We start from the raw sequence: 24,667 nt of genomic DNA, 5'->3' as shown, positions 1-24,667 counted from the left end.
TGATCAACCAACTCACTGTACCGTGTGTGTATGTGTGTGTGTGTGTGTGTGAGAGAGAGAGAGAGAGAGAGACATAAAGGCTAAAATAAAAGAAAGCTACAAAGCACTGGAGGGCAGGAGTCAGAGAAGAGGCGCATTCTTGCTGCAGAGAAGACCGTAGAGGGTCTTGGCTGGGAAGCATGAACTGTGAAGGCACCAGGGCGAGATGAGGCAACCAAGCAGTAAGTCTGGGGCCTTGAACGCCAGAGGGAGGATTCTGAAGTTTGCACTAGGGGTGGGGACAGCAGTCACCGATCAATTGGGGGGCCGAATAGCAACTCAGACCCCTTCCAGAAGTCGCTTCGGGACTAAGCGCGGAGAGCGCCAAGGAGGCCGAGACCAGGGGCGGATGAGACCAGGCAGGCCTCAGGCATCTCCAAGCGCAATCAGCTTTTCCCCAGGGCTTTGACAGGCGGGGTCGCGGCCTCGGGTGGGCGTGCCTCCTCCCTCGGGATCGGCAAGTGCGCCGCCCCTCCCCCGCAGAGCCCTCGCTCGCCCCGCCCCCAGCAGGGCCCGCCTTCCGAGGGCGAGCGCCGCCGCGGCTCGGTGCGCAGCTGCTAGGGATCGCTTCCGGGGGGCGGGTCAGCGGAAGTGAGGGCGGTTGAGGCTGGGCGGCCCGCTGTGGTAGGAGGGGCCGTGAGGTGAGTGAGTCCGGAGCTGCAGTGTGAGGTGAGACTAGGTCCGAGCGCCGCCTCGGAGCGGGAGCGCGGCCTTCCGGCCCGGCTGTCGCGCGGCCTAGTGCCGGGCGCTGTGCGGTGCCCGCGGCTGCTGTGCCCGCGCCGGTTCTCGCGGGAGCCCGTGTCGTCCGCCTCACTATGTCAGGGGGGAAACTGAGTCCCCAGGGGCAGTTGCTCGCCCGAGTCACCCAGCTGCACCAGAGGCTTCTCGTTTCTGCCGCCTCCTCGCTCCTTCCGGGACCCGGCCCCGGGCCTGTGGGTCCAAGGGCCGCCCGAGCTGCGGCGAAAACTTGGCCGACCTTGGCCCTGTCGGGTCGGGCTGTTGCGGGGGAGGGGAGGCGTGTCCCGGGCAAGGTCCCCGCGGCGGCTCCCCCGGCGCAGAACTGCGCTGAGCGCGGCGATCTCGGCGGGGACCGGGGTGATGCGGCCAGGCCCGCTCGGGAGGCGCTGCGTCTCCGGCGGGGGACCGCGTGTAAACACTGGGGCAGCAGCGTCGGAAGGGGCAGTGCGCGCGCAGAGGTGGTGGGAACCAGCCGGCGCGGCCAGCGAGCTGGGGGCGTCTTCTAGCCAGACGCTTGTGGAGGGTTCAAGGCTAAGTCGGCGTTCTCGTTGCTCCGTGTCTTAATTGAACAAATGCTCGAGTGCCTGCTGTGTACTGAGCGAGCGCTGGGCTGTGCTTGGGAAGTCCCCGCCCTTCGGACAAACTGCACAGCACACCGTTACCTAGTTACTGCTGCTCGACGGAAACGCGGGGTGCCGGGCGGGGAAGGGGAGGCGATGCTCGAGTTGAGCTCCAGAAATGATTAAGGATGAGCTTGGAGAAGGGGGTGCTGGTGTTTCGAGCAGAGGCAATAGTGTGGACAAGGCCAGCGTGGCTGGAGGGCAAGGCGAAAGCAGGTGTGGCTGTGAAGTGTGCAGGGACCGGAGTGGACAGGCCTTGTAGGCTGCGGGGAGTTGGGTACACAGGGCAGAGAAAGATGAGGTTGGGCCTGATTGGGGACGGCCTGCTGGCCATGCTGAGGAGTCTAGACGTTATCCTCTTGGCTCTAGCAAGCATAGGGGGGTTTGAAGCATGGCAGGGATGTGATTAGCACTGTGTTCTAGAGAGATTCCCCTGGCTGTCGTGTGAGGGTTAGGCCCAGCTGAGTTTGGAGGTAAGTTTGGAGAGGAAGTGGCTGCAGTGACTAAAGTGAGAAACACAGGGAAACAGTGTTGTATGGAGCTTGTGGCAGCCACTGAAATTCAGCAAAGAGCCTGGCACACAAAAGGACTTTGATAAAAGGCTTGAATTGGCTGAGAAGATGGAGCCCGTGCAGGAGGCAGCAGGGTCTGCAGACTTTCTACTGCCGTGACCACTGAGTGACCTTAAACCAGTCCCTTCCTCTCTCTAGCTTCTTTTCCTCATGTATCGTAAAGTGAGTGAGTGATACTTCCTCTCCTAGCGGTAGAAGAGAGACCCTCCAAGGGAGGTTTCCAGAAAGAGCTGCTTCGGTCAGCGCAGCCCAGCCCCTCTTCAGAGGCTGCCCTTGGCTCCCCAGTGACTTCTTACCCAGGGCATTCCCAGCCTTTGAACACCCCGCCCCGCCCCCCACCATCTACCTTTGCGGCCTTACCATACTCTGCTCTTTACATATCTCTTCACATTCCTTTCCTAGACCTGTGGTGGTGTTGCTGTTTCCCTTCCCTTCTTACCCCCTCTGAAGTCACCTTGGGGCCTTGGGGCCGGGGACTGAACTCACCTGGCCACCTGCCTGGTGTGCCTTTCCTCAGCAGTGATATTCAGCCTCCGCTAGAATTATGTATTCAGGTCCTGTCTCTCGGCTAGAGTATGAGTTCCCTGAGAGCATGGCTGTGTCTTACTCCTTCCATAGCCCCTACAGTGCCCAGCACAGGGCCTGCCACAGAGTGAGTTGTTGGTGTTGGATGAACAAGGGACTGAATGAGCTCACTGACTGCAGCTGCTCACCATGCAAGGGCAGCTGTGAGGAATCCAGTCAGCAGCAACTCCACCCATCTGTGTCTTGCTTTAACAGTTCATTAAGTACTTTAAAATCCCGTTTCACTGATTGACTCTTAAGGTAACTTAGAGTGGCAGCTCTTCCTGTCATCTTTTTACAGATGGAGAAACCAACATTCAGAAAGGTCATGTGACTTGCCTATGGCTACTAAGCCAGTAGATGGCTGAGCCAGGATAAACACTTGGCTCTTTTCCCCTGTAGCCCAGTAGACGGTTTGGCTACTGGTGGTTGGCTGTTCTTTGTACTGTTGTCTGTTTTACCTCTTCCCCTTATGGGGGCCCAGCAGCGCTAGGCTGGGTGGCACATGCTGGCCTTTTTACATCTTATCCCCAGGAATGAATGTTGGGTTTGGATGGTACCTATAACTCTGGCTTTCCCATGAGCTTTTTTAACTTCCAAAGGGTTCTGTTTACATCTTAAGAAGTTTGCTTGTTGTTTTCTCTTATCAACTTAAAAAAATTTTTTTTTATTATAGTTGATTTACAATGTCATGTTTCTGGTGTACAGCACAGTGATTCAGTTATACATATATATTCTTCAGAAGTTTTGCCTCAGAAAACCTAAGGGCTCAGGAAGGCTCCCAGGGTTGGCCAAGCTCGTATAGCGAATCTGAAATAGAACCTTTAAGGGTCTGGATTTGTTGTTGGGTGAGGGAAGCCTCTTCGGCTGGTTTTCTCCCCCTGTGAAATGTCAGAGAAGCCTCAGTGTTAGTCATGGCTCTGCAGGGCCTGGTTTTGTGGGGCTTGTGTGGTGGCCACTGAGTCCCCTGTGGGGGGTCTTTCACAGGAAGAGGAGTCTGGTTCCTTAAGATGGCCTGATATGAAGGCGTCACGCCTCCTGCGTCCCCAAGCCTCCAGAGCTGCCCTGTGGCTGCCTTGTCCTTCAAGTGCAGGAGCCAGTCGAAATGTCAGGAATGGAAGCCAGTGTGGTAAGGGGCATTCCCAGGGCAAGGGTGTGGTGGGGAAGGTTAAGCACTGGACCTGCTGCAGTTCTGAGATTCTCAAGTTAATTCTTCCCCAACCCAGGCCTGGAATTGAAGGGTCCTCCCTTCCATCCCCTCCCCCAAGGCAGAACCAACTATGATCTTGGGGCAGTTAAGGAGTCAATGTGTTTCCGTCATTCTGTGCAGAGGGAAGGGAGGGCAGCCTGGCTGATCCCTACACCCGGCTAATCCCTCACCCTTTCACTGGACCCTCCCAGCATTGACTGTGCCTCGACAGCAGCAGGTGTCCCCTTAGGTGGCTGGCCAAGGTGAAGGTTGGCCCCTGCTAAAGGGGACAGGGGGAGAGGATGGGGACAGTAGTTGATGTTCTCTGAGGTTGTGGCTGTCCCTGTCTCTTTCTGCTCTAGACCATCCCGATCTGGCAAAACAAGCCGCATGGGGCTGCTCGAAGTGTAGTGAGAAGAATCGGGACCAACCTGCCCCTGAAGCCATGTCCCCGGGCATCCTTTGAGGTAAGTGAGCTGGAAGGGCAGGCAGAGTAGAGGCTCAGAGTGTATGGGAGGCTGGTGCTGCTTCTGTGCCCCAGACTCCTTGGCGTTGCCAAGGCAGGTTGCTTTCCTGGTCACTTCTTCTAGCTACCTATTTTCAGTGTTTCCCTGAGGCCATTATGCCCCATCCTCTTCCTTCTGGCCAAGTCTAGCCATTCCTTTACTGGGCTATTTCAGTCTCACCTCTGTGCCTAGGGGGCCTTTAGTACCCACTCTGCAGCACAGATTCTTGTCTGGCCCAAGTGAGTAAGACCCCTCGTGCAGTGGAAAGCTAAGTAACATTTATTAGTCTCAGCTGCCTCCCTCTGAGAGCTAATGGTTAAGCATCAGCTCCAGGATAGATGGTTAAGGTGTGTGCATTTGGGGAGCTGGGACACAAAAGAGATACTTCAGCTTTCTGCCTACACAAAGGAGACAGAAATATATGCCTGAAAGGATGTGGGCCCAGGGCGAAACAAAAATGAAGGAGCTGAGTTTGTATGTCACATGGCTGAGCTGCAAAGTCTGTGTAGGAGCTTGATCTGGAGTCTCTGAATTGGTGTCAGGGTTGGTATTAGTCAGGAATGGGTTGCGGGGGTGTTGTCCCTTGACCCAGATTGCCAGTTACTGTGTAGGGCAGGAAGTGGCCCTAGCTGCCTTAAGCATCAGGAGCAAAGGGAAGGACAGCTAGGGAGTGTGAGTCTGTCAGGGTTGCCCCCACGTTCGGCTGTAGCCCCTCCAGTCCTTTGCCTGCACGCTGCTGGGCAGAGATGATCAAGGGCACGGGCTCCCACGGAGCAGGAGTAGTATTAGTAATACTAGCTAACATTTACTGAGCCCATACAATGTGCCAGGCTCTGTGCTAATTACTTTATATATATGTTAACTCATTTAATTGCCAATAGCAGAGGAGCACTCTGGCTAATCAAGGAAAGCAGATGGAGGCTTCCCCTAAATGGCCCATCTTAGCATTAGCTCCTGGGTCAGTGCAAGTCTTCCTCTGTAACCCTGGAGTATCACTTCACTCCTGTGAGACCCAGGTTCCCTATCAAAAAGCCAGAGCTATCAACTCCTGATCTACCTACCAAACAGTCTATAACAGAAACATCTGAATTTAACTCATGTATAGGTGGATTTTTGAGAAATTATCTCTAGATTTGTTGTAAATTGATTACTTTAAATATTTGAAGGGAATCTTGCTGATTTATTATTCTTTAATTTACCCATATAAAAATATTAAATTATGAAAAGTAAAAAAGGAGAAAGGGAAACAAATTACCTATAATCACACAGTCATGGCACAATAACTGTTAATGTTTTAGTGTAGTTCTTTTCCATCTTTTTCTAAATGCATGGTTCTTTCTTTGTTGTAATCAGTAAGTACATAGTTGAACCTTCCTAATTTTTCATTTAACATGGTGTCACTCAGTCTCTCTGTTCCCTAGTTGTTCATTTGGGTGAAGGAGCAATTTAAGGAGTTACATTATGATTCCTTTTGTATAATTTTTTTATTTAAATCTAAATAGTCAGATTATCAAGTTTGCTTCTAACAGTGTTTGTTGCCTTAACATGTAGATCCCAGTTAGCTACAAAGGTGTTGTAAGGAGCTTGCCAGGAGAAATTTTCTGTTGCTGTAACAGATTGTCCATGTCCTTGCACCTGTATTCTCACAACCAGAAGGCAAGACACTCTTAGGCCGCGGGCATCTCTGTTAAAAAGTAACTCTGGCCAGTACCACTGAAGACCCTTTTGCTCTAGCCAGGTGTCAGCAGAGAGCCAGAGAGTAAATATTAGTTTGGCCAAAAAGTTCATTGGGTTAGTGAATACATTCAATACGTTCTTGGTGAAAATGAAAAATGTCATTTATTTTTTACTTAAAACTGAACTAGGGCTTCCCTGGTGGCACAGCGGTTAAGAATCTGCCTGCTAATGCAGGGGACACAGGTTCGATCCCTGGCCCTGGAAGGTCCCACATGCCGCGGAGCAACTAAGCCCGTGCGCCACAACTACTGAGCCTGCACTCTAGAGCCTGTGAGCCACAGCTGCTGAGCCCACGTGCCACAACTACTGAAGCCCGCGCGCCTAGAGCCCGTGCTCTGCAACGAGAGAAGCCACGACAATGAGAAACCTGCGCACCACAACGAAGAGTAGCCCCCACTCACCACAACTAGAGAAAGCCCACGCAAAGCAACAAAGACCAACACAGCCAAAAAATAAATAAATTAAAAAAAAAAAAACACCGAACTAACTTCTTGGCCAACCCAGTATTTTAGGCTCTGAGCCATACTGCTCTCCATTATAACTACTTACTTCTGCTGTTATAGCTTAAAAGCCACCACAGATGATACTTAAACAAATGGGTATGACCATTTTTCCAGTAAAACATTGTATATAAAAACAGGTCCCATCCCTGCTCTTGGCCACCGTGCTTTGCTTGGAGGATACAACAGGCTCATGACTGGTCTCTGTACCTTCCCATCCAGTAGCCAGAGTAATCTTTTAAAACCTCAAATCTGATCCTTACTTACTCAATCTTCCAGTGGCTCATTATTGATCTTAGAATCAAGCTCCTAATTCACTTTCCAGTCTCTCCCAACTCCCCACCCCACCAATCCAGTTCCAGCCATGCTGAATTACTTGTAATTTCACAGACTCTTGCTTCTGGCCTCTTAGTCAAGCTATTTCCAACTGGGACCTCCTCTACGAAGACTTCCCTACACATTAGGTGTTCCTCCTTTGTATTTTGCTCAGTCTCCAGTTGTTTCATCGTGAAGGCAGTAAATGTTGATGAATTTTGCTTCCCTACAGACCCTGCCCAACATCTCTGACCTCTGTCTGAGGGATGTGCCCCCAGTCCCTACTCTGGCTGACATCGCCTGGATTGCTGCGGATGAAGAGGAGACTTATGCCCGGGTCAGGTAGTGGAGGCAACAGCCTGCCGACTGGGGAATGAAAAGCTTCTTCCCAGATGAGGTGGTAGGCAGCAGGAAGAGTGAGAGGTGGCGGGCAACAGGAATGAGAGCTGTGGGCTCAGAGTGGGAGCAGAACCTGGCTGTATTACTCGTGTAGGAGTGGTTGAAGGAATTTTGGAAGCAGTGCAGTGGCCCGCTCTCTCTGACACACTGTCTTTCCCTGGTCCAGGAGTGATACACGCCCCCTGAGGCACACCTGGAAGCCCAGCCCTCTGATCGTCATTCAGCGCAATGCCTCAGTGCCCAACCTCCGTGGGTCGGAGGAGAGGCTCCTGGCCTTTAAGAAGCCAGCCCTGCCAGCCCTCAGCCGCACCACAGAGCTGCAGGAGGAGCTGAGCCACCTGCGCAGCCAGATTGCTAAAATAGTGGCAGCTGATGCAGGTAAGAGCCCCTGAGCTAGGACCAGGATGTAGCAGGCTGTTCCTTTTTGCTTAGCTTTTGGACAGGATAGGGATAAGGATGGTCCTTGGTTCAGGGGTGTTTGGGCCTAGGGCTCTGAGGTTGCCATGAGGCCTGGCTAGCCTGTTACAATCTTTGGATCGTTTCCGTCAGCCATTTTGGGGCTGACTGGTTGGGTTAGGAACAAAATCTTCACTTAACCTGGGGCCCCAGGCAGATTCCCCACCTTGGCCACAAAAACCAACACTCTCTTCCAAGTGTCTTTAAGATCATGTCTTCCATGAGCGCTCATGGCTTTCCTTTTCAATATGAGAAATAAGCATTCCCTACAACTAAGAGACATTCCTCTTTGTAAGCACCTATCTCCCCTTTCCTCGCCTTTTCCAGCAGAGACCCTCCACCCATTCCTCCACCTTTCTGTCTGCAGTTAAGGCAGAACCACTGGAAATGAATGGGATGACCAGATGCAGGAAATACTAACAGGTGGATCTCTCCCAAGGTGCTCAGTGTTTAACCCTCATATTCCTCCCATTCTCACTGTTTTGCTCCTCACTGACTCGTAGTCATAGCTCCCAAACCTTGTCAGTTGGTAGAACACATAAAAATCACGGTGTTCTCTTGGAAATCTTCATGTATCTAATTCCCTCATATGGCAGTTTTATAGAGGAAATGGACCTGAATTTTCCATTTATATTTGTTGGCTACTTTTTTGTCCCTAGAATGTTCCCTAGAAACTTAGAAATTGAGGAAATTCTATCCATTAAAATCTGGGCACTAGGAGGACCATCACCACTCTGGTTTTTTGCTTCAGAACAATTCTTTCAGTCACAGATAGCTGGATTCAAAGGAGCACAGTCAGAAGCACTGGCCTAGTTAGAGAAAAGGACAAATTCAGGCCTTGGTTCTGCACTGTTGCTTCAGTCTAAAGAGTGCTGTCACTCCACAGCCCACTGCAGAATGGGAGCTTTTAGGAGGCAAGGCCCTTATGGGGTGGTTTTCTTCTGCCCTCCTGGAACACTGGAAGAGCCCAGTACTGCTACATCTTCTTGAGATCCTGAGAGGGGAAGGTAGTGGAGGAACCCAGGATGTCATGGTGTCAGTGTAGGAAATGAATGTTTGGTAGGCAGTGCTTGCAGGGAGATGTAACTGCTGTATTTTAGCCCCAATGTCCATCCATGCCTATTGTTTTCTCTTTCAGCTTCGGCTTCATTAACGCCAGATTTCTTATCTCCAGGAAGTTCAAATGTCTCTTCTCCCTTACCTTGTTTTGGATCCTCATTCCACTCTACAACTTCCTTTGTCATTAGTGACATCACCGAGGAGACCGAGGTAGAGGTCCCTGAGCTTCCATCAGTCCCCCTGCTTTGTTCTGCCAGCCCTGAATGTTGCAAACCAGAACACAAGGCTACCTGCAGCTCGTCTGAAGAAGATGACTGCGTCTCTCTGTCCAAGGCCAGCAGCTTTGCAGATATGATGGGTATCCTAAAGGACTTTCACCGGGTGAAGCAGAGCCAAGATCTGTAAGTATATTATAAGGAGCTGTGATGATCTGTTTATTGTTTAAGTTGCCTGTGGCCAATTATCTAATAGAAAGTACTTACATAGTAAGTCCTCAATAGTAGTCATGTGTTATTTCATTCACAAAGCTTGCTGCCTGCTTGCTCATGCCTGGGTCCCCAGTTTGAGGAAAGAGCAACACTTTACATTTGGTTGGGGTGACCTAACCCAACCAAATGTTGTTAGACTAATAGGGATTTTACAAGAAGGCTCATCTAATCCAGCTTCTGTCCCCCAGAGGGGCTTCACCACTTCAGTTTTCATACTGCTAGTGACAAGTGTCCCCATGCCCCACCCTTCAAAACATAATTGCATAATAGTTATTTTAGTATCTCAAAAAAGTAGACTTATTTGGTGAAAGGAACATTTCCTTTAAACACAGTGGTCCATTATTCAAACCAGCCCTGCAAATTCAGAGATTTACGAACAAGGCTTTTGAGACTCCTAGGTAGTTCCTAAACCTGGCTGCCTATCAGAATTGCTCAGATGTATTTAAAAAAATACACCTTAAACTTAACAAAGCAGAACCCCCAAGGAGTAGAGCTCTAGGAGTTTCTGATGTCAGTGTAAGGGGATGTGGGAAATACCTACCATGAGAAACTCATCTAGCAGAGAAGCCCTAGAGCTCCAGCCTGAGGGAGTCACCACCTTGCAGTGTTTCCCTACCGCACAGGACATACCAGAAGAGCTTATTCAAATGCAGGTTCCTGGGCATTGAAATACTTGACATCCAGACCTCAAAATCCAGAGGCCAGATGTGCAGCTGTATTTGTTAATGCAGTTAAAAAGCTGTTTTGTGGGGTGGGGAGGTGAGGGCTGTCTCCTGAGCTGACGAAGTTCCTCTTAAAGGAATAGTGACTCACCTCGCACAAGGATCCCTTTGTGGCCCCACTTTCTTCTGAAAACTAGACAAGGGTCCTGGTAGTCGATTCTGTAGGAAGGTTACTTTTACCTTCCTTCTCTGGCCATACGGACCCGCAGTTCTTTGGTCTCCTGTATTCCCAAATTCAGCTGCTGCCGCTGCTTTGGGGCCACACTGAGCCTTTTTCTTCTGGTCAATGTTTTATAGATTGGACTCTCCAACTTTCTTATACCTGCCTCTTGTACCATATTAGATCTGTGACCCCCTACTGCCAAGCCCTTCCTCTCACTTGTGTCCTGGGCCCTTTCCTCCTTTGTTGATAGAAGGAGCTGGGGGTTGATGACTAAGGAGCTGGCTTGATGACTAAGAACGGGAAAGTAGCACCATCTTCAGGGTTCAGAAATGTGACAGACTGAAGGCAGTTCCTCTTTTTGTTTTCAAGGTTTAATAATCAATCTTGGCCTTTACATCTAGCATAATGACCAATAAAATGCTTTCATGAGGATGTATGTATGTAAGAGTTCACTAGAATTTCAAGCAACTATTTTCCAGGAAAATACCTGATGTTATCAGGTAATTTGAACCTACCCTAATCTGAAACTGGTTTTATTCCCACGGGTCCCTTATGATGTGAACATTTTACTATAAATTCTGGATTGCTTATAAAAAACCTCTCAGTTTCCCTGACAGGGAGCTGAGGTAATAGTAAATCCTCAGCACACCTTTTCCCCAGAACGAATAAATGTCAGAAAAGCCAAGAGTCATCAGTCATTTCCCCTGCTGACCTGGGGAAATGCTACTAAGAAAAGATAGGGCCAGAAGGTGGGAGCAGAAGCTTAGCCACCACAGGCCAATACCAACAGGTTTGCCCACATTTTGTAGCCATTTTAGGAAACAGCAAAGCCATGTCTAGTTAAGAGATGAGATTTGTAACCAGCAAGCTTGGTTTTGAACTGTGGATTCACCACTTACTGAGTGACTAATGACTTTGGGTAAATTCATAACCTCAGTGTGCTTCAGTTTCCTCATCTGTAAAAGGATTGTAGTAGCTCCTACCTCATAAGAGTGTTGTGAGGATTAAATGAGATTGCATTCCAACACACAAAACACTGCCCAGGGCAGAGTAAGTACTCAATAAATACAAGCTATTATTGTGTCTCTAGGAACCGGAGTTTATTGAAGGAGGAAGACCCAGCCCTCCTTATCTCTGAGGTCCTAAGGAGGAAGTTTGCGCTGAAGGAAGAAGATATCAGTAGAAAAGGAAACTGATGGCACTCAGCTCTGCAAACTCAGTCTCATGCTCCTGGAATTCTTTCAATAGCTGCCTTCCTCACTGCAGATGTTTCTGCCTCTCAATTAGAAATCTTCTGCAACAGTCTGGCCAAAAGCTAGAGCTTAGACTAAGAGAAGAGCTGCATTATATGTTTTCTGTACTTCAAACCTTAGCAGAAGCTGCCTGTTTTGAGCTGAGACACGTTACAGGTAATTGTGTAGGTTGGAATGTCCCAGTTTAAAGGGTGAGATAGAAGTTTCTGGTTTTTCCTTGCCCCTGTGTGAAAATAGGTCCTAAATGAATGACTGACTTCACTGCACTAGACCCCATAACTGGTCTCACTGAACACTTCGTGCCCAGCTGTCACTTACTCTCAGCCAGTTCCTTGCAGCAGAGCAGGGCTGAGGGGAGGGGGCTATGTTTATGTACATGTTCACAGGGCAGGGAAAATCTTATGCTGCTCCATCATGAACTGACACCAGTGCCCAGCAATCACTCTCTCCCCCTTCTCTGTCCAACACCTACATGTAGAGGTCGAGCCACTGGACCAGCTGACACTTGGGCTACTGGGAGGCCTGGGCTGTTTTTTCTTAAATATATTTTGTAATACTGTACAACCAAATCTACCCTCCAAGGCCCTGGGCCCTCATTGGTTCCACTAATTGAAAGCTCTTTCTCTTCCATGGACTTTAGTGTAAGTCCAGTAGGAAAGAGAAATGGAGATGGGAAAGAGTACCATCCTTCTTCCAGGCCCTTGACTGCTCCTTTGCATTGGGCCAAGGTTTGTACCTACCACACCATGCATGACTCAGATGCCCTCAGGTCCCTTTTCTCTACAGTATGTATCCTGTGTGTGTTTGGGTTGAAGCACTACCTGACATTAAAGGAAGGATTTGGAGAGAGATTGCATTTGCTGTGTCCATCTCTGAGTCGTGATCACCCAGTATCTCCCACAGGTATAGAATTTCTATTAATTTTAAGGTATATGAACTTCTTTAAACAGGTTCCTGGCTTCCCCTTGCCTTTAGAAGAGAAGGCTTCCCTAGGGAGCTTCTTATCTCTTTCTTTACAGAGAGATTTTGCCCTAACCTCTCAAAGCCGGTCCCCTCTTATAACTTGCAAGCTTGCCCCCCAGAGGCTTATTTTTAAGCCTCTTAGGTACCACACCTGCAACATGGGAAACTGCCACCTAGTGGATGTCTTGAGTAGAACACAAGTCAAATTAGACTTGTGTTCAGATCAGACCCATGGCAATGACAGCAGAGTTGCGTTTTCAAAAGTAAAATTGGTAAGTTTTAATTACCAGCACCAGCTTTGTAAACATTTATTTGGATTCATAGTTTGTTTTACAATGGGAGTTCTCTCCCACCTTGTAGTAGAAGAATGATATAGTCCCATTTAGATCGTTACATACATAGGTCAGCCTTTTTTAGGGAGATGTTTAAACATATAGTATATAACTTTAAAATGCTGTAAAGTTACCACAAAAATAAAATAACAAAACTACCTAATCATCTACCTCTCTCTCTATCCTCCCTGCCCCTGTACACCTGGGTCTGGGAGATTTGCCTTATCACTCAAAAAAGTGTCAAGAATAATGGTCACAGCTTAGGTCGCATGGGTAAGATTACAGCCAGAGATTAAAAGACCACACATCCATAAAAAGCAGTATCCCAGTCAGGCATCTGAAAGGGCAAAGAGGTGGCTCTGTGCAGGCTGAGTAGCAGGCTCTTCAGTGGAGAGATGAGCACCTGCCCTGCCTCCTCAGTGTTCACCATAGACTCATGCAGGGAATATACCAGCCACCTCCTCCTCAGGGAGGGGCATGATGCCAATCATACTGTCTCAACAAGCGGCCACCTGCTTTATTTACACAAAGAAAATGCTCAATAATAACAGCATCATCCCATGCCTCCCTCCCACCCAAGATCATTCTCCTGAATGACCTTTCTAAAACAAAGATCTTACATTCCCCTACTCCAATATACTCACCCCCTGAAGATACTTTCTTATATGTCATTTCAAGGTACTTTTGGAACCAAACCCTCACAAAGACATTTAGACTTGGTGCCTGATAACTTGATTACCTTCAGAGTCCTGGGTAAAGAGCAAATCAGTCTGCAGATTTAACTGAGTGGTCCTATCCTGGCACTGAGCCCAAGGGCTGTTAAGAAGCTGTCCTAAGCCCTGATTTCGGTCATTGGTTACATCTCGGAAAGGAGCTCTAGAGTTGTGGGCAATGACCCTCTGGCCCTGAGAATCCTCGGTGAAAAGCTGACTCCAGGAGTCCTTGTCATTCTTTTCGCTGTCCCAGGAAAACACAGGAATAGGACAAGGGCTTTGTTTCACTGCTTCTTTGTTTGCTCCACTCCAGGAATCCTGGTATGTTTGAAGGAGGATGGGGGCCTGCCTGTTTCTTTTGGCAGACACCTTTTCCAAGTTAGTCTTATCCAAGAGCTGATGGCCCTTGTGCCCAGGTGTTTTACTGTGTCTCTCCACATTCTGATAGTTCTTTTTCTTAGATCCATAAGGCCATTCCCTTTTCCAGGAAGAATCCTCTTCTTCCTTTTGGTCCAGTAAGCAAGAACTCTCCAGGTCTTGGGTGAAGGAACAGGCCAGTGATGCTTTACTCTCTCCAGCACAGACAAAGGTATCAGGCTGGAACAAAGACAGCACAGTCACGCATGGGCTTCCTATTCCATGGTGGTAAGAAGCCTGGAAGGACTGAGGAGAAAGTCTAGCTTCCTGGATGTCTGCGGGGGTTGAAGTGGCTAAAGGGGGTGCCATGCAATCATCCCCCAAGCCCTGGATCAGATGGTCTAGCTGGGTTGCACCTTCCTTAGATTCTTTGTTGGTCTGACTTTCTATGTGAGACGAAACACTCCTCTGGTCACCACCATTTGTCTTTCCTAGTAAAACAAGACGAACAAATATTATTCTGCAGGAAAACTCCACCTGAGTAGGATTTAGGTGGCTTTTTCTGAAATCAGTATCAGCTACCATAACTACTAGTGCAGGAGTCTTAGGACTCTTCACAGATCTTTGTAGCCGATCTTCCTGCTTTCAATCTCTTTTCTTTCCTGAATGATCTAAAACACAGCTCTTATATTCACCTACTCAAATATATAGATGCTTCTGACCTACCTAATAAAAGTCAAACATGTTATACAGTCAGACCACAGCCTACTCTTCCAGTTGAGTGGGGTTTGTTTAACATAGGCCACATCAGTTTTGCTTTTGTTTTTTATTTAACGTAGTTTCTGCTAAATAGTGATCCTGGCCAAATATCACCCCTGGATATTATCCTTTGAGAAACATGTTCAATATACACCATTTTTGTAAAGTCTCAAAGATCACATTGACCAGCCAACGCTGAGAAACCTTCTGGTGACAGTGAGAAAGAATATGGGTCTCCTGCTCCCCAAAAATTTCATGGGAAAGGGAGTAAAGACACAATTAGATGCTAAGTCCATCAGTAGAAAGGACAATTAAAAAAACTATTACTGTCCAGCCTGTCTACTTTATCAGGTGTGGAATGGATCCTGTCTGCCTTAAAGATAGATGACGTGGAATTCCTACTGCCCTCCACCAAATTATGCTAAGATCTAATTACAAACAAGGCTTAATGACTGATTTCTACTCTCCTTTCCAAGAAATATACTACAGAAATTGTTTTGTAAAAGCGTTCTCAACTGGCCTAAGACTTCAATACAGACTATGTAGAAAATATCAGAATTTTGAAATGGAAAGTGGTTTTGAGAAAAATCTGCCCTTGTTACTTAAAGCAAAAGAGTTTAAGTTTTTGTTTGTGGTAGGGAGAAGGCATTTTGAAGGTTTATGCAAAGCAATCCTGGGAACAGCACCAAGAGTTAGAGCTCTCTTCCCAGCACCCTTCAACTGGCAAGAACCCTGCTCTGTAAGCCCCAACCTGGTCTGAGGCAGCTGGTCCCCTGAAGAGGAACATGCAAACAAAGAATTGCCAAAGGATGATGAAACACAAGCCAACTTTATGCCAAGCTTTCTAAGAAAAAAGCTCTTTTGAATTTTGATTAATTTGAGAAGCTTCATATAGACATATCAATTATCAGTTAATCTTATACAGGCTGCTAATTGTGGCCAATCCAAGACATATATCTTACTAATGGCACATCAGCTCCCCTCTGCACCCCCAACTCCCAAGTATGCCTTTCCTCACTGCTCTGTCAGGGAATACCAATATTTTTCTGGTTCTGTTTAGACTGAGATAAACAGAACCAGAAAAGTATGTTTGTAAAAGTATGTATATATTGCTTTCCAAAAGACGATGCTTTCTTGTGTTTTAAAACATCTTCTAATAGGTCAGCTAAGTTCAACACAATGCACTAATGGCACCACTTCTCATAGATATTCCAGCATGGAAAAATGAATGCACTCCCTTTTGGTCCCTGGTTGTTTCCAGTCCAGTCACCATACCTGGCTGCAAGGTGAAGAAGGAAGCAATGCTGGTCTGCCGAGTGCCTGCAGGTGGACGACTTCTTTGAGTAAAAGAAAAGTTAGCCTTTCTCTCTCCAGGAAAGAGTGTTAGCATTTTGGTACTTGACTTGATTAAATGTGTCTGAGAAGGGGGAGAAAAAGAATAAGAGAAACCTATTAATATCAAAACAGCTGCCAGACAGGATTCAGTAAACACCAGTTACCCTCTTGGAAACACACTAGACCTCTTGGATTCGACTCATATCCTCTAGTCTTTGCTGTACATCGCCTTCCATCATTTTCTGCCAACTGATAGTGTTTGTTTTTCCTCAAGAATCACATATTCCAACCATAGCCCATTCTTTCTGCTTCCCCATGGAAATCAGGCAGGCTGAATAAACAAACAGGAAGGGATTCCACAGGTGATATTATTCTCTCCTTTATATTTAAAGATAACTAATGAAACTAGGGACCTCTCTGGCAGTCCAGTAGTTAAGACTCTGTGTCCAATGCAGGGAGCCCGGGTTTGATCCCTGGTCAGGGAACTAGATCCTGCATATGCTGCAGCTAAAACAAAGATCCCGCGTGCCGCAACTCAAGATTGTGCACACAGCAACGAAGAGCCCGCGTGCAACTAAGACCTGGTACAGCCAAATACATAAATAAGTAAATAACTTTTTTTAATAATAGATAATTAATGATTCTACATCAGTAGCAGTTGATACATTTTTAATAGTTTTCAAATAGTCACACAGTGGTTAACAGCATGGCTCCTGAGTCACACAGCTTCTGTTCAAACCAGTACCAATTCTGCCACTGCCAATTACTAGCTGCATGACCCTCTAGAAGTTGTCTGATCTCTGTCTCATTCTCATGTGTGAAATGGGGACAATAATAGTACCAAGCCCATAGGGCAGTTACGAGGAGTTGTTGAGTTAATTCACATAAAAGGCTTACGAAGTTCTGGCACATATACAGCATTTAATAATAGTTGGCTATTATTCAGAGGAGGAGCAATGAAACAGCAACAGTCTTACTACATTTCCATCTCCCCGCCCTTTACACTTCGAGTATGAACTGGAAGATGGGCCAGAAAGGTTTGGAATGTGTCAACTTTTATACCTCATCCTTATTTAATGTAATTTGGTTTTGTTTCCATTTGCTTGTTATGGAGTGCTTGAGAAGTAGGGAGAATAGGATTATATTCTATTCAATTTGGCTGTGAAAGCCACAGAAGAAATGAGATTTGCCAATATCCATGTACCAAGTTGGAAGTAGGCCTGAAACTTGAACCCAAATTATTAATTCTAGCCCAAAGTTGACTTCATTTCATTTTTACATTTGGAAACTAAAATGTACTTTAAGTGGTTAAAAGATGGAAGAAATTCTGGATGTAAAATTCATACTTTGACTTGGAGTACTGGTATGGAACATTCTCTTCCACCATACAAAACTGGATAAAATACATGAAACAACTGATTTTAGACAATGGATAACAGGCAGTGCAGAGCTGTGATCCCCAAGAGCAGGAAAACAAATGAGGTGAACCCTGGGACATCCTAGCTTTCTGCTTGGCAGCACTTGTCAGAATGCAATGTATAGAGAGAGTACTCAGGCAAAGCATTGCAGTCTTGATAAATTGAGTAGACTGAGATTGGAATTTGGGGAAGATGAGGTGGCTGGGATTTGCAGTGCAGAGAAATACATCCAGAAATCTACATAGAGATCCCTTCAGTCCATTACTGAATACTAACCTACAAGTGTGTTAGGCGAAACCCCGTGAGGCCAGACAAAGAAATGCCAGGAACTGCAAGATGAACAATTCCCAGAGCTCACACAGGGCTGGGAGAGTTCCCACTAGGCAAAGTGGAAAGACCTTTTTAATACCAGTGGCATTCAGCAGAATTAGCAGAAGGATCACCCCTTAGCAGTAGAGCTAAACTAGCTGCAGAGCAAAAACTTCCAAACCTGTCCTAACAAAGCTTAAAAGCAAGCTTGATTAGCAAGTAACTACCTGCCAAAACAAATTTCGTCATTCTTTAAAGACAGTAAAATCCAGATACCCAGCAATGTAGCACACAACAAAAAAATTGCTAGATATGTGAAACAGCAGGAAAACAATCCATAATGGGGGCTGGGGGGTGGCGTGGGGGATCGGTTAAATGGAAACAGAGTCAGAAATATCAGGGATGACAGAATTAGCAGACAAACTTTACAATAAATATGCTAAGGATTTAAAGGAAAGCGTGAAAATACTGAGAAAAAGAACATACAAAAAATTCACTAGATGGGCTTAACAACAGATTAGAGACTACAGGAAAAAAATAACAGTGGACCTGAAGTCACAGCAATACAAACTATCCAAAATGAAGCAGAGAGAGAAACAAACTGAAAATAAATTCTTAACGGTCTGCGGGGTATCAAGCATACATATAATGAGAATTCAAAAAACCAAGGTGAAAGTGGGCAGAAAATATACTTAAAGAAATAATGGCCCAAATTTGATGAAAACTACAAACAACTGTGATTGTCTTTTTCAAAGACAATCAAAGACCAATTCAAAGGCAATTCAAAGACCAATACAAGATCTCCCATTTCACATGCTTTTCTTATAATTTGCCCTTGCTACTCTTCCCATCAAGTGGTGAGTCATATTCCCTTACCTTGAACTGGTGAAGAACTTTGTGACTGCCTGACCAATAAAGTATGATAGAAGCAACACTACATGATTTCCAAGACTGGGTCATAAAAATGCCATGCACTTCTCTGCCTTGCTTTCTTGAGATGCTCACCCTTGGAACCAGAGGAAACCCAAGCAGGCACATGGCTATGAGGAAGCCCCCCATGCTATGAGGAAACCCAAGCAGGCACATGGCTCTCTAAATTGTATGGGAGACACATCCTAGATATGTGAAATAATGTGAGTTAGTATGCCAACAAGTATCTGAGCACCGATAGGCTAGGTACTAGGAAACAGTGATGAACAAAACAAGTGTTTCTGCCCTGATAAAGCTTACAGCTTAAGGGGGAAAACAGATAAACTAGTAATAGTTATTTAAATTACTACATGTATGCTAAATCCTATAATGACAACTTATAGAAAACTACAGATTATCGGAAAACAGTTAAGAGCTCAATTAGCAAAACGTCTGGGAATAAGCTTTTTACCAAATTGGCCATACTTATCAGGATTAGACTCCATCCTTGGGTCAGAGCGATGTCAGGAGTAATACTGCCCCAGATATAGACCTCTCAGAAAATCCATGGCTTCAAGTATTTACATTTATCTCAGTAGAATGTTAAGACTGTGAGTGAGAGGAGGTAATCTGGAACTGAGGAGGGCCCAGGTACAAAGCCCTTCAGCTGATTATCCCTACCTCAAAATAAAGGCAGCCCCTGTATGTACATTACATAGTATAAGAAGGCCTATCTAATAGGCATCAGGTTCCTACAGGACCAAACCCCATGGTAAGCCACAGCCTACATATTGACAATTTTTACCCTACAAGAATGCCCTGAAGAACCTAACTTCAAGAGGCACATTCCCTCCAAAACTAAAGAATCTCTAATCCTTTGGTATATCACATTCATGGCCCAATCGTTTTCTTCTTTCATAGTGGTAGAAGGAAAAACTGACTTCCTACAACTATGGAGCTCCTGCTACTCTTGCTATATTACAAGGATCTCCTATGACGTGTTCCTACAGAGAATGATGCTTTGGGGTGGGGGGGCAAGGATTACCCCAAAAGTGATCCTTTCTTATACTCACAACTCTAGTAGCAAAGCAAATCTGGGATCATATACATCACCTCTCTTACTATTAGAAAATGTTTTCATGCCCCCATAGCATTTAAATTCTGTAGAGCCCTCATTCTATCTGCAAGTTTGTCTTAAAGCTCTACTTTTTTTTTTTTGCGGCAGGCGGGCCCCTCACCGCCGTGGCCCCTCCCGTTGCAGAGCACAGGTTCCGGACGCGCAGGCTCAGCGTCCATGGCTCATGGGCCCAGCCGCTCAGCGGCACGTGGGATCCTCCCGGACCGGGGCACGAACCCGTGTTCGGCAGGCGGACTCTCAACCACTGCACCACCAGGGAAGCCCTTAAAGCTCTACTTTTAAACCAATTCCTTTTTTTGATTCATACGGTCTTCAAGCCTGGTATATAATTTGATCCAACTTCCTTTTTTTTCATAATAGTTACTCTGGTCTTGAATCTGTGTATGAAGTATCACTTTCCATATAAAGTGACAGCTTTGAAATACAAGAATGTGTGTATTTAGCTCTTTTTGCCATGCTACCTCTTCCTTTATGCTTCCCAGGGCCCATACTCATCTTTTCCCACTTCTAAAATCACAGAAAGCAACATCAAGTCCCCCCTTCCTCTTTAGTCTCTCACAGCACTAATTTGATGACATTCTGAATGAAAACCTTTTCTCATTAGTCACTATCATGCCTCATTCAAGTCAGGCTGAAAGGATGATACTACCTAATAAGAATGCCCTAAGGAGGATTGTTTAAGGAGTCTGACCAAGAAAAGCTGTCTGAATTCTCATCATCTCCAACAATAAAAATCACCTCTGTTGAATTAGTAACAAAGTATTAATTCAGAACTTGCTTCAAACTTTCCAAACCCTCAAAAAAAATAATACATTACCCTAGTTCAGAATTTCATAAACTCCATAGTCCTAGACTATAGAATAACAGTCTCTTGACTGGTCAGGCCCCCATTTACTACCTGTTTCAATCAGTCCCATACCCAACATCTAGATAAATCTTAAAGCACAACTGTGATCATACCATCTTGTTCTGGCAAGAACCTATAGCATAAAATGTAGACTCTTAGACTGCCCACACTTATACAATTTCAGCTTCCTTTTTCTCCATTACCAAAAACCCTTTATGCACACTCTAACATAATACTCAACTAGATACCAGTCCCTATTATGGACTTCACCTTCCTCACTTCTGTGCCTCACAGAGAAGGGCCTTTTTCAACCCAACTCTGAAATGTTACCTATTCTTCAACTTAAGAGCCAAGCATTCCTGATTCTCACAGCTAGATGTGACCTCTTCCTCTTCTGAACTCGGTATTTCAAGACTTACACTACAAAATCTTGGGATCAACATTTGATTCACATACTTTTTTCCTATCCTCCACACAACCAGCTTAATACACACTAGGTACTCAATTCAACAAATGTTTTAGGAAGAAAGTGGACATACAGGAAGGATACATTCCAGTTTCTGTTTATTATATACCTACTCATTACATTTTCAACATCAACAAAGCTGTCAGAAAAAAACTAAAGCATTTCTAATACTGTGATCAAGGTTAAGATGAGCTCCTGTCACTGTAGTTGATGTCACACATATAGACCAAAAAACAATGCAGAAGGCTGCAAGTAAGAAAAGAGTTTTTTTGGGGGGGGATCTTAAGAATTGCAATTTGGGAGACATAGATTCTGGTAAAACCTAAAGAGTGTTCCAGAGAAGAGAAAGAGGGGCTTATAAAGACAAAAAGCCATGAGGTAGTTCAAAGTTGCCTGGCGAGAATTGTGGTTGACTCTGACGTGAGTCAGGAAATATTTGTCCTTAAGGAATCACAAATTATTTTAGGGTAAGAGTCCGCTAAGTATCTTGAGTTTCCAGCAGATGTTCTGGATGTCTTCATTAGGACAATAAGTGGTCAAAAGGTCAGATTCCATCCAGGCTGACATGTGCATAAGTCACACTTCCTTAATGGCCTCCCAGCTCCATTTTAGAGAGCCTTCTTATCAATACCAACACCACTTTGATTTTCCTTTCACACACATAAGGTCTAGAACACAGCAGGGTACACCCATTGAAAACTGTGAAGATTTTCCTCCCAAAGTAATCTAACAATAGAAAATTATTGCAAGAATCTTCTCTAGAACGACCTGGCACTGTTTTTTCATCTAAACCTAATGAAAATTCAGCAATGATAAGAGAAAAGCAATTTCTTCTAAGTATCACAACTCCTCAACTAGAGACCTGATATGTCTACACCCATGAGCAACACTAAGTCTCATACAAAGGTACTTCTCGCTAATGAGATTTTTCTCACTTAAAGGATGTCATGCATGTCAGAGTTCATTGTAGTACAATGTTTAGTACATTTATCATCAGTTTTGCCCTAATAAAGACTATTTATTGAAAATCTGTTTAAACGTCCTGCTTTAACTACTTGCAAAATAGGAATGGCCACATGTGACCCTCTCAATAGTAGAGATGACAGTCCCATGAAAGAAAGAAGAGCACTGTGCTCACTTAAATGGGAAAGTAGGTGCCTCAACTGAAACACAATGGAGGGGGCATTCCCACTCTGGGACAACTCTGCGAATCAGCCTAGCTGTCAACTTTGTGAATAGAAGCATTGTGTGTGTGTGTGTGTGTGTGTGTGTGTGTGTAACACAGATGATATAGATACAGATAGAGACAGAGATACACTGAAGGAGAGCAGAATTTGTCACCCCAAAATATGCCTCCTTGGCATAAGGATTATTTTAGGCTGATTATTTTTAAGAAAAAGCAGACATAGGAAAAGCTCTGAGTATAAGTTACCCTTTTGTAAGAGACATTTATATTAAGGGAAATCTCCATTTGTAAGGCTGTCTTCCTCTCTGTACCAGGAAGAGGATGACTCTAAATCTCTTGAAATTCTCAACAATGGAGAAGGTAACAACTTACATCTGCATAACAACCTTACCCTTGTTTACTGTTGTTTTTCCTGGTAACCTCTCATAACTGACTCTCCACCCCCAACATCTTCTTTTGTCTTTAGCTGAAAATGGTGTTTAAGGTGATAGCTTTAGCCATTTCTGAGAGTTAGGTTTTCCTGCGTCTCTCTCATCTATGCAGGAGATATACGTTATTAAACTTTTGTTTGATTTTTCTTTTGTTAATCTGTCTTATATCAATTTAATTATTAGACAAGCCAAAGAACACAGAAGGGAACAAGGGAAATTTTTTCCGCCTCTACAATACACATACAGACACATACACACACACACATACACACAAATCAGCCTATACTGTTTCTCCCAATTTCCAATCACTATTTCAAGTTATATTTTTAACTTTTTTCTCTATAATCATCCTCTACTTACTCAGGTACCAATTTCTGGTTCCTAAATGTAAACAGAACCGAAGGGAAGATTCAAAGGTCCTTTAAAAGGTGAGAAACACTGAGGGCTGCAGATAACTGGACCAAAGTCACAGCTTAAAAAACATATTTAAGGGCTTCCCTGGTGGCGCAGTGTTTAAGAATCCGCCTGCCAACGCAGGGGACGCAGGTTCAAGCCCTGGTCCGGGAAGATCCCACATGCCGCAGAGCAACTAAGCCCGTGCGCCACAACTACCGAAGCCCACTCACCTAGAGCCCATGCTCCGCAACAAGAGAAGCCAATGCAATTAGAAGCCCGCGCACTACAATGAAGAGTAGCCCCCACTCGCCACAACTAGAGAAAGACCGCATGCAGCAACAAAGACCCAATGCAGCCAAAGATAAATAAAAATAAATAAATTTAATTTAAAAAAAAACATATTTAAGCAACACCCCTCTCCCCTCACGAAAGCCCACATTTAGGTCCTTCTTGAGCATAGCTATATTTTAGATATATACTTAAGAAACCAAGGGTAGTCATCAGTTAGCTCTCTTAAACTATAACTTGCTTAATGAATAATATCATGTAACCTGCCTTTACTGACCAAGGTTGCTTTAACTTTTCTTGCAAACTGCATACCCTCCAAGCTTCAAGTAGCTTAGACAACATATCACAAGACTCCTTTAACCACTCCCTATAGATAACACCTCTGACTTATGGGTCACTCACTATACTAATGGTTGCTTAAGTTGTATTTCAGGAGCATGGAGCTAGTCTTCCTCAATTCAAACCAGTCGAGACCACCAACCATTCAACTAGGCCTGCTCGAGTGTCAGATAGATGACTTTTTGATGTCAGAGGGCCAAAAATTCCACCCTCAGATCACGCTAACACTGCCATTTTCTGAACATGCGTCCCATGATAGAAGCATGTAACTCAGATACGCCTGCACAGAACACCCATTGCTCCACCTTTTTCTTGCCTCCAATCATCTTTCCCTGAGACAGGAGGGAATGGGGCAGGGCACAACCTTTAAAAGAATGGCATAGATGTTGACGACGTGTCAAAAACTGGTTAGAACCTACCAGGCCCAGGATGGCGGAAGATTTGACTTGCAGTACACCTTGAGCCTCATTATATGCTCACTGTAATACATGAGCATGCTAAGTGACACATCCACAGGCGCCATGACAGTTCTGAGGCTGACCATAATAGGCCAGAAGTGGGGGGTGGCCCAATTCCTGGAAATCCCTGCCCCTTCTCCAAAATAGTTGGAATAATCCTCCCAGTTATTAGCCTATGAAATTACCCAGCCCATAAAAACTAACCAGCCCCACACCTTGGGGCCGCTTCTTGCCTTCTGAGAATGACCGCATTCTGCCTATGCAATGTGTATCTCTCTAAATAAAATGCTTTTACATCACTATGGGTCACTCTAGAATTCTTTCCTTCGCGAAGCCAAGGACCCTCACTTGGTGGCCTATCCCAGGAACTCATCCAAGACCTGGGACATGACCACCCTCTCACACCCCATTCTCCTGCAACATCCCCAACACCTCAGACTACCCTGCCTCTTTATCTCATAAATATCCCAAGCCCCTCACCTTCAGGGAGGCAGATATGAGGTTTGTTCTCTCATCTCCTTGCTTGGCTACCTTGTAAATAAACCCTTTCTCTACTGCAAACCTCAGCATCTCAATATTCGGCTTGCTGCACATCAGGCAAACAAACCTGGTTCAATAACACTAACTTTTAGAGATCAATAATCCAACAAAACAAAACAAAAAACTTCAACTTCTACTATCCTGGATTGGGCCCATGTTATTT

At 45.5% G+C, this 24,667-nt stretch overlaps 2 protein-coding genes across 4 annotated transcripts in view; one reads left to right on the top strand and one right to left on the bottom strand.

The window, feature by feature from the left end:
- Positions 1–638: 638 nt before the first annotated feature.
- On the top strand, positions 639–12,169 carry MTFR1L (mitochondrial fission regulator 1 like). Of its 2 annotated transcripts, XM_022551730.2 has the most exons (7): positions 639–708; positions 3,521–3,662; positions 4,085–4,189; positions 7,013–7,122; positions 7,346–7,557; positions 8,774–9,095; positions 11,158–12,169. In XM_022551730.2, the coding sequence occupies exons 2-7, from the start codon at positions 3,639–3,641 to the stop codon at positions 11,261–11,263; spliced, it is 879 nt and encodes a 292-aa protein (XP_022407438.1). In that variant the 5' UTR covers positions 639–708; positions 3,521–3,638; the 3' UTR covers positions 11,264–12,169. The 2 variants fall into 2 exon arrangements, with proteins under 2 accessions (XP_022407438.1, XP_089754840.1); XM_089898714.1 differs by lacking the exon at positions 639–708 and having other exon boundaries at positions 715–3,662; positions 8,810–9,095.
- AUNIP (aurora kinase A and ninein interacting protein) overlaps positions 12,048–24,667 on the bottom strand; it is a 37,561-nt gene continuing 24,941 nt past the window's right edge. For both annotated transcript variants that reach the window (XM_022551728.3, XM_089898696.1), the window contains exons 2-3: positions 15,720–15,861; positions 12,048–14,176 (exon numbers count right to left, since the gene is read on the bottom strand). In XM_022551728.3, the coding sequence (XP_022407436.1) occupies positions 13,326–14,176; positions 15,720–15,861 (993 nt within the window). In that variant the 3' untranslated portion in view covers positions 12,048–13,325. The remainder of the gene's footprint in view (positions 14,177–15,719; positions 15,862–24,667) is intronic.

This window comes from Delphinapterus leucas, chromosome 1 (genome assembly GCF_059928025.1).
Source record: "Delphinapterus leucas isolate spDelLeu-1000000601 "Yukka" chromosome 1, BTC_Dleu_Yukka2, whole genome shotgun sequence".
Lineage (NCBI taxonomy): Eukaryota > Metazoa > Chordata > Mammalia > Artiodactyla > Monodontidae > Delphinapterus > Delphinapterus leucas.
The sequence above is the reverse complement of the archived record's forward strand: the minus strand, read 5'-3'. Positions and strand labels throughout refer to the sequence as shown.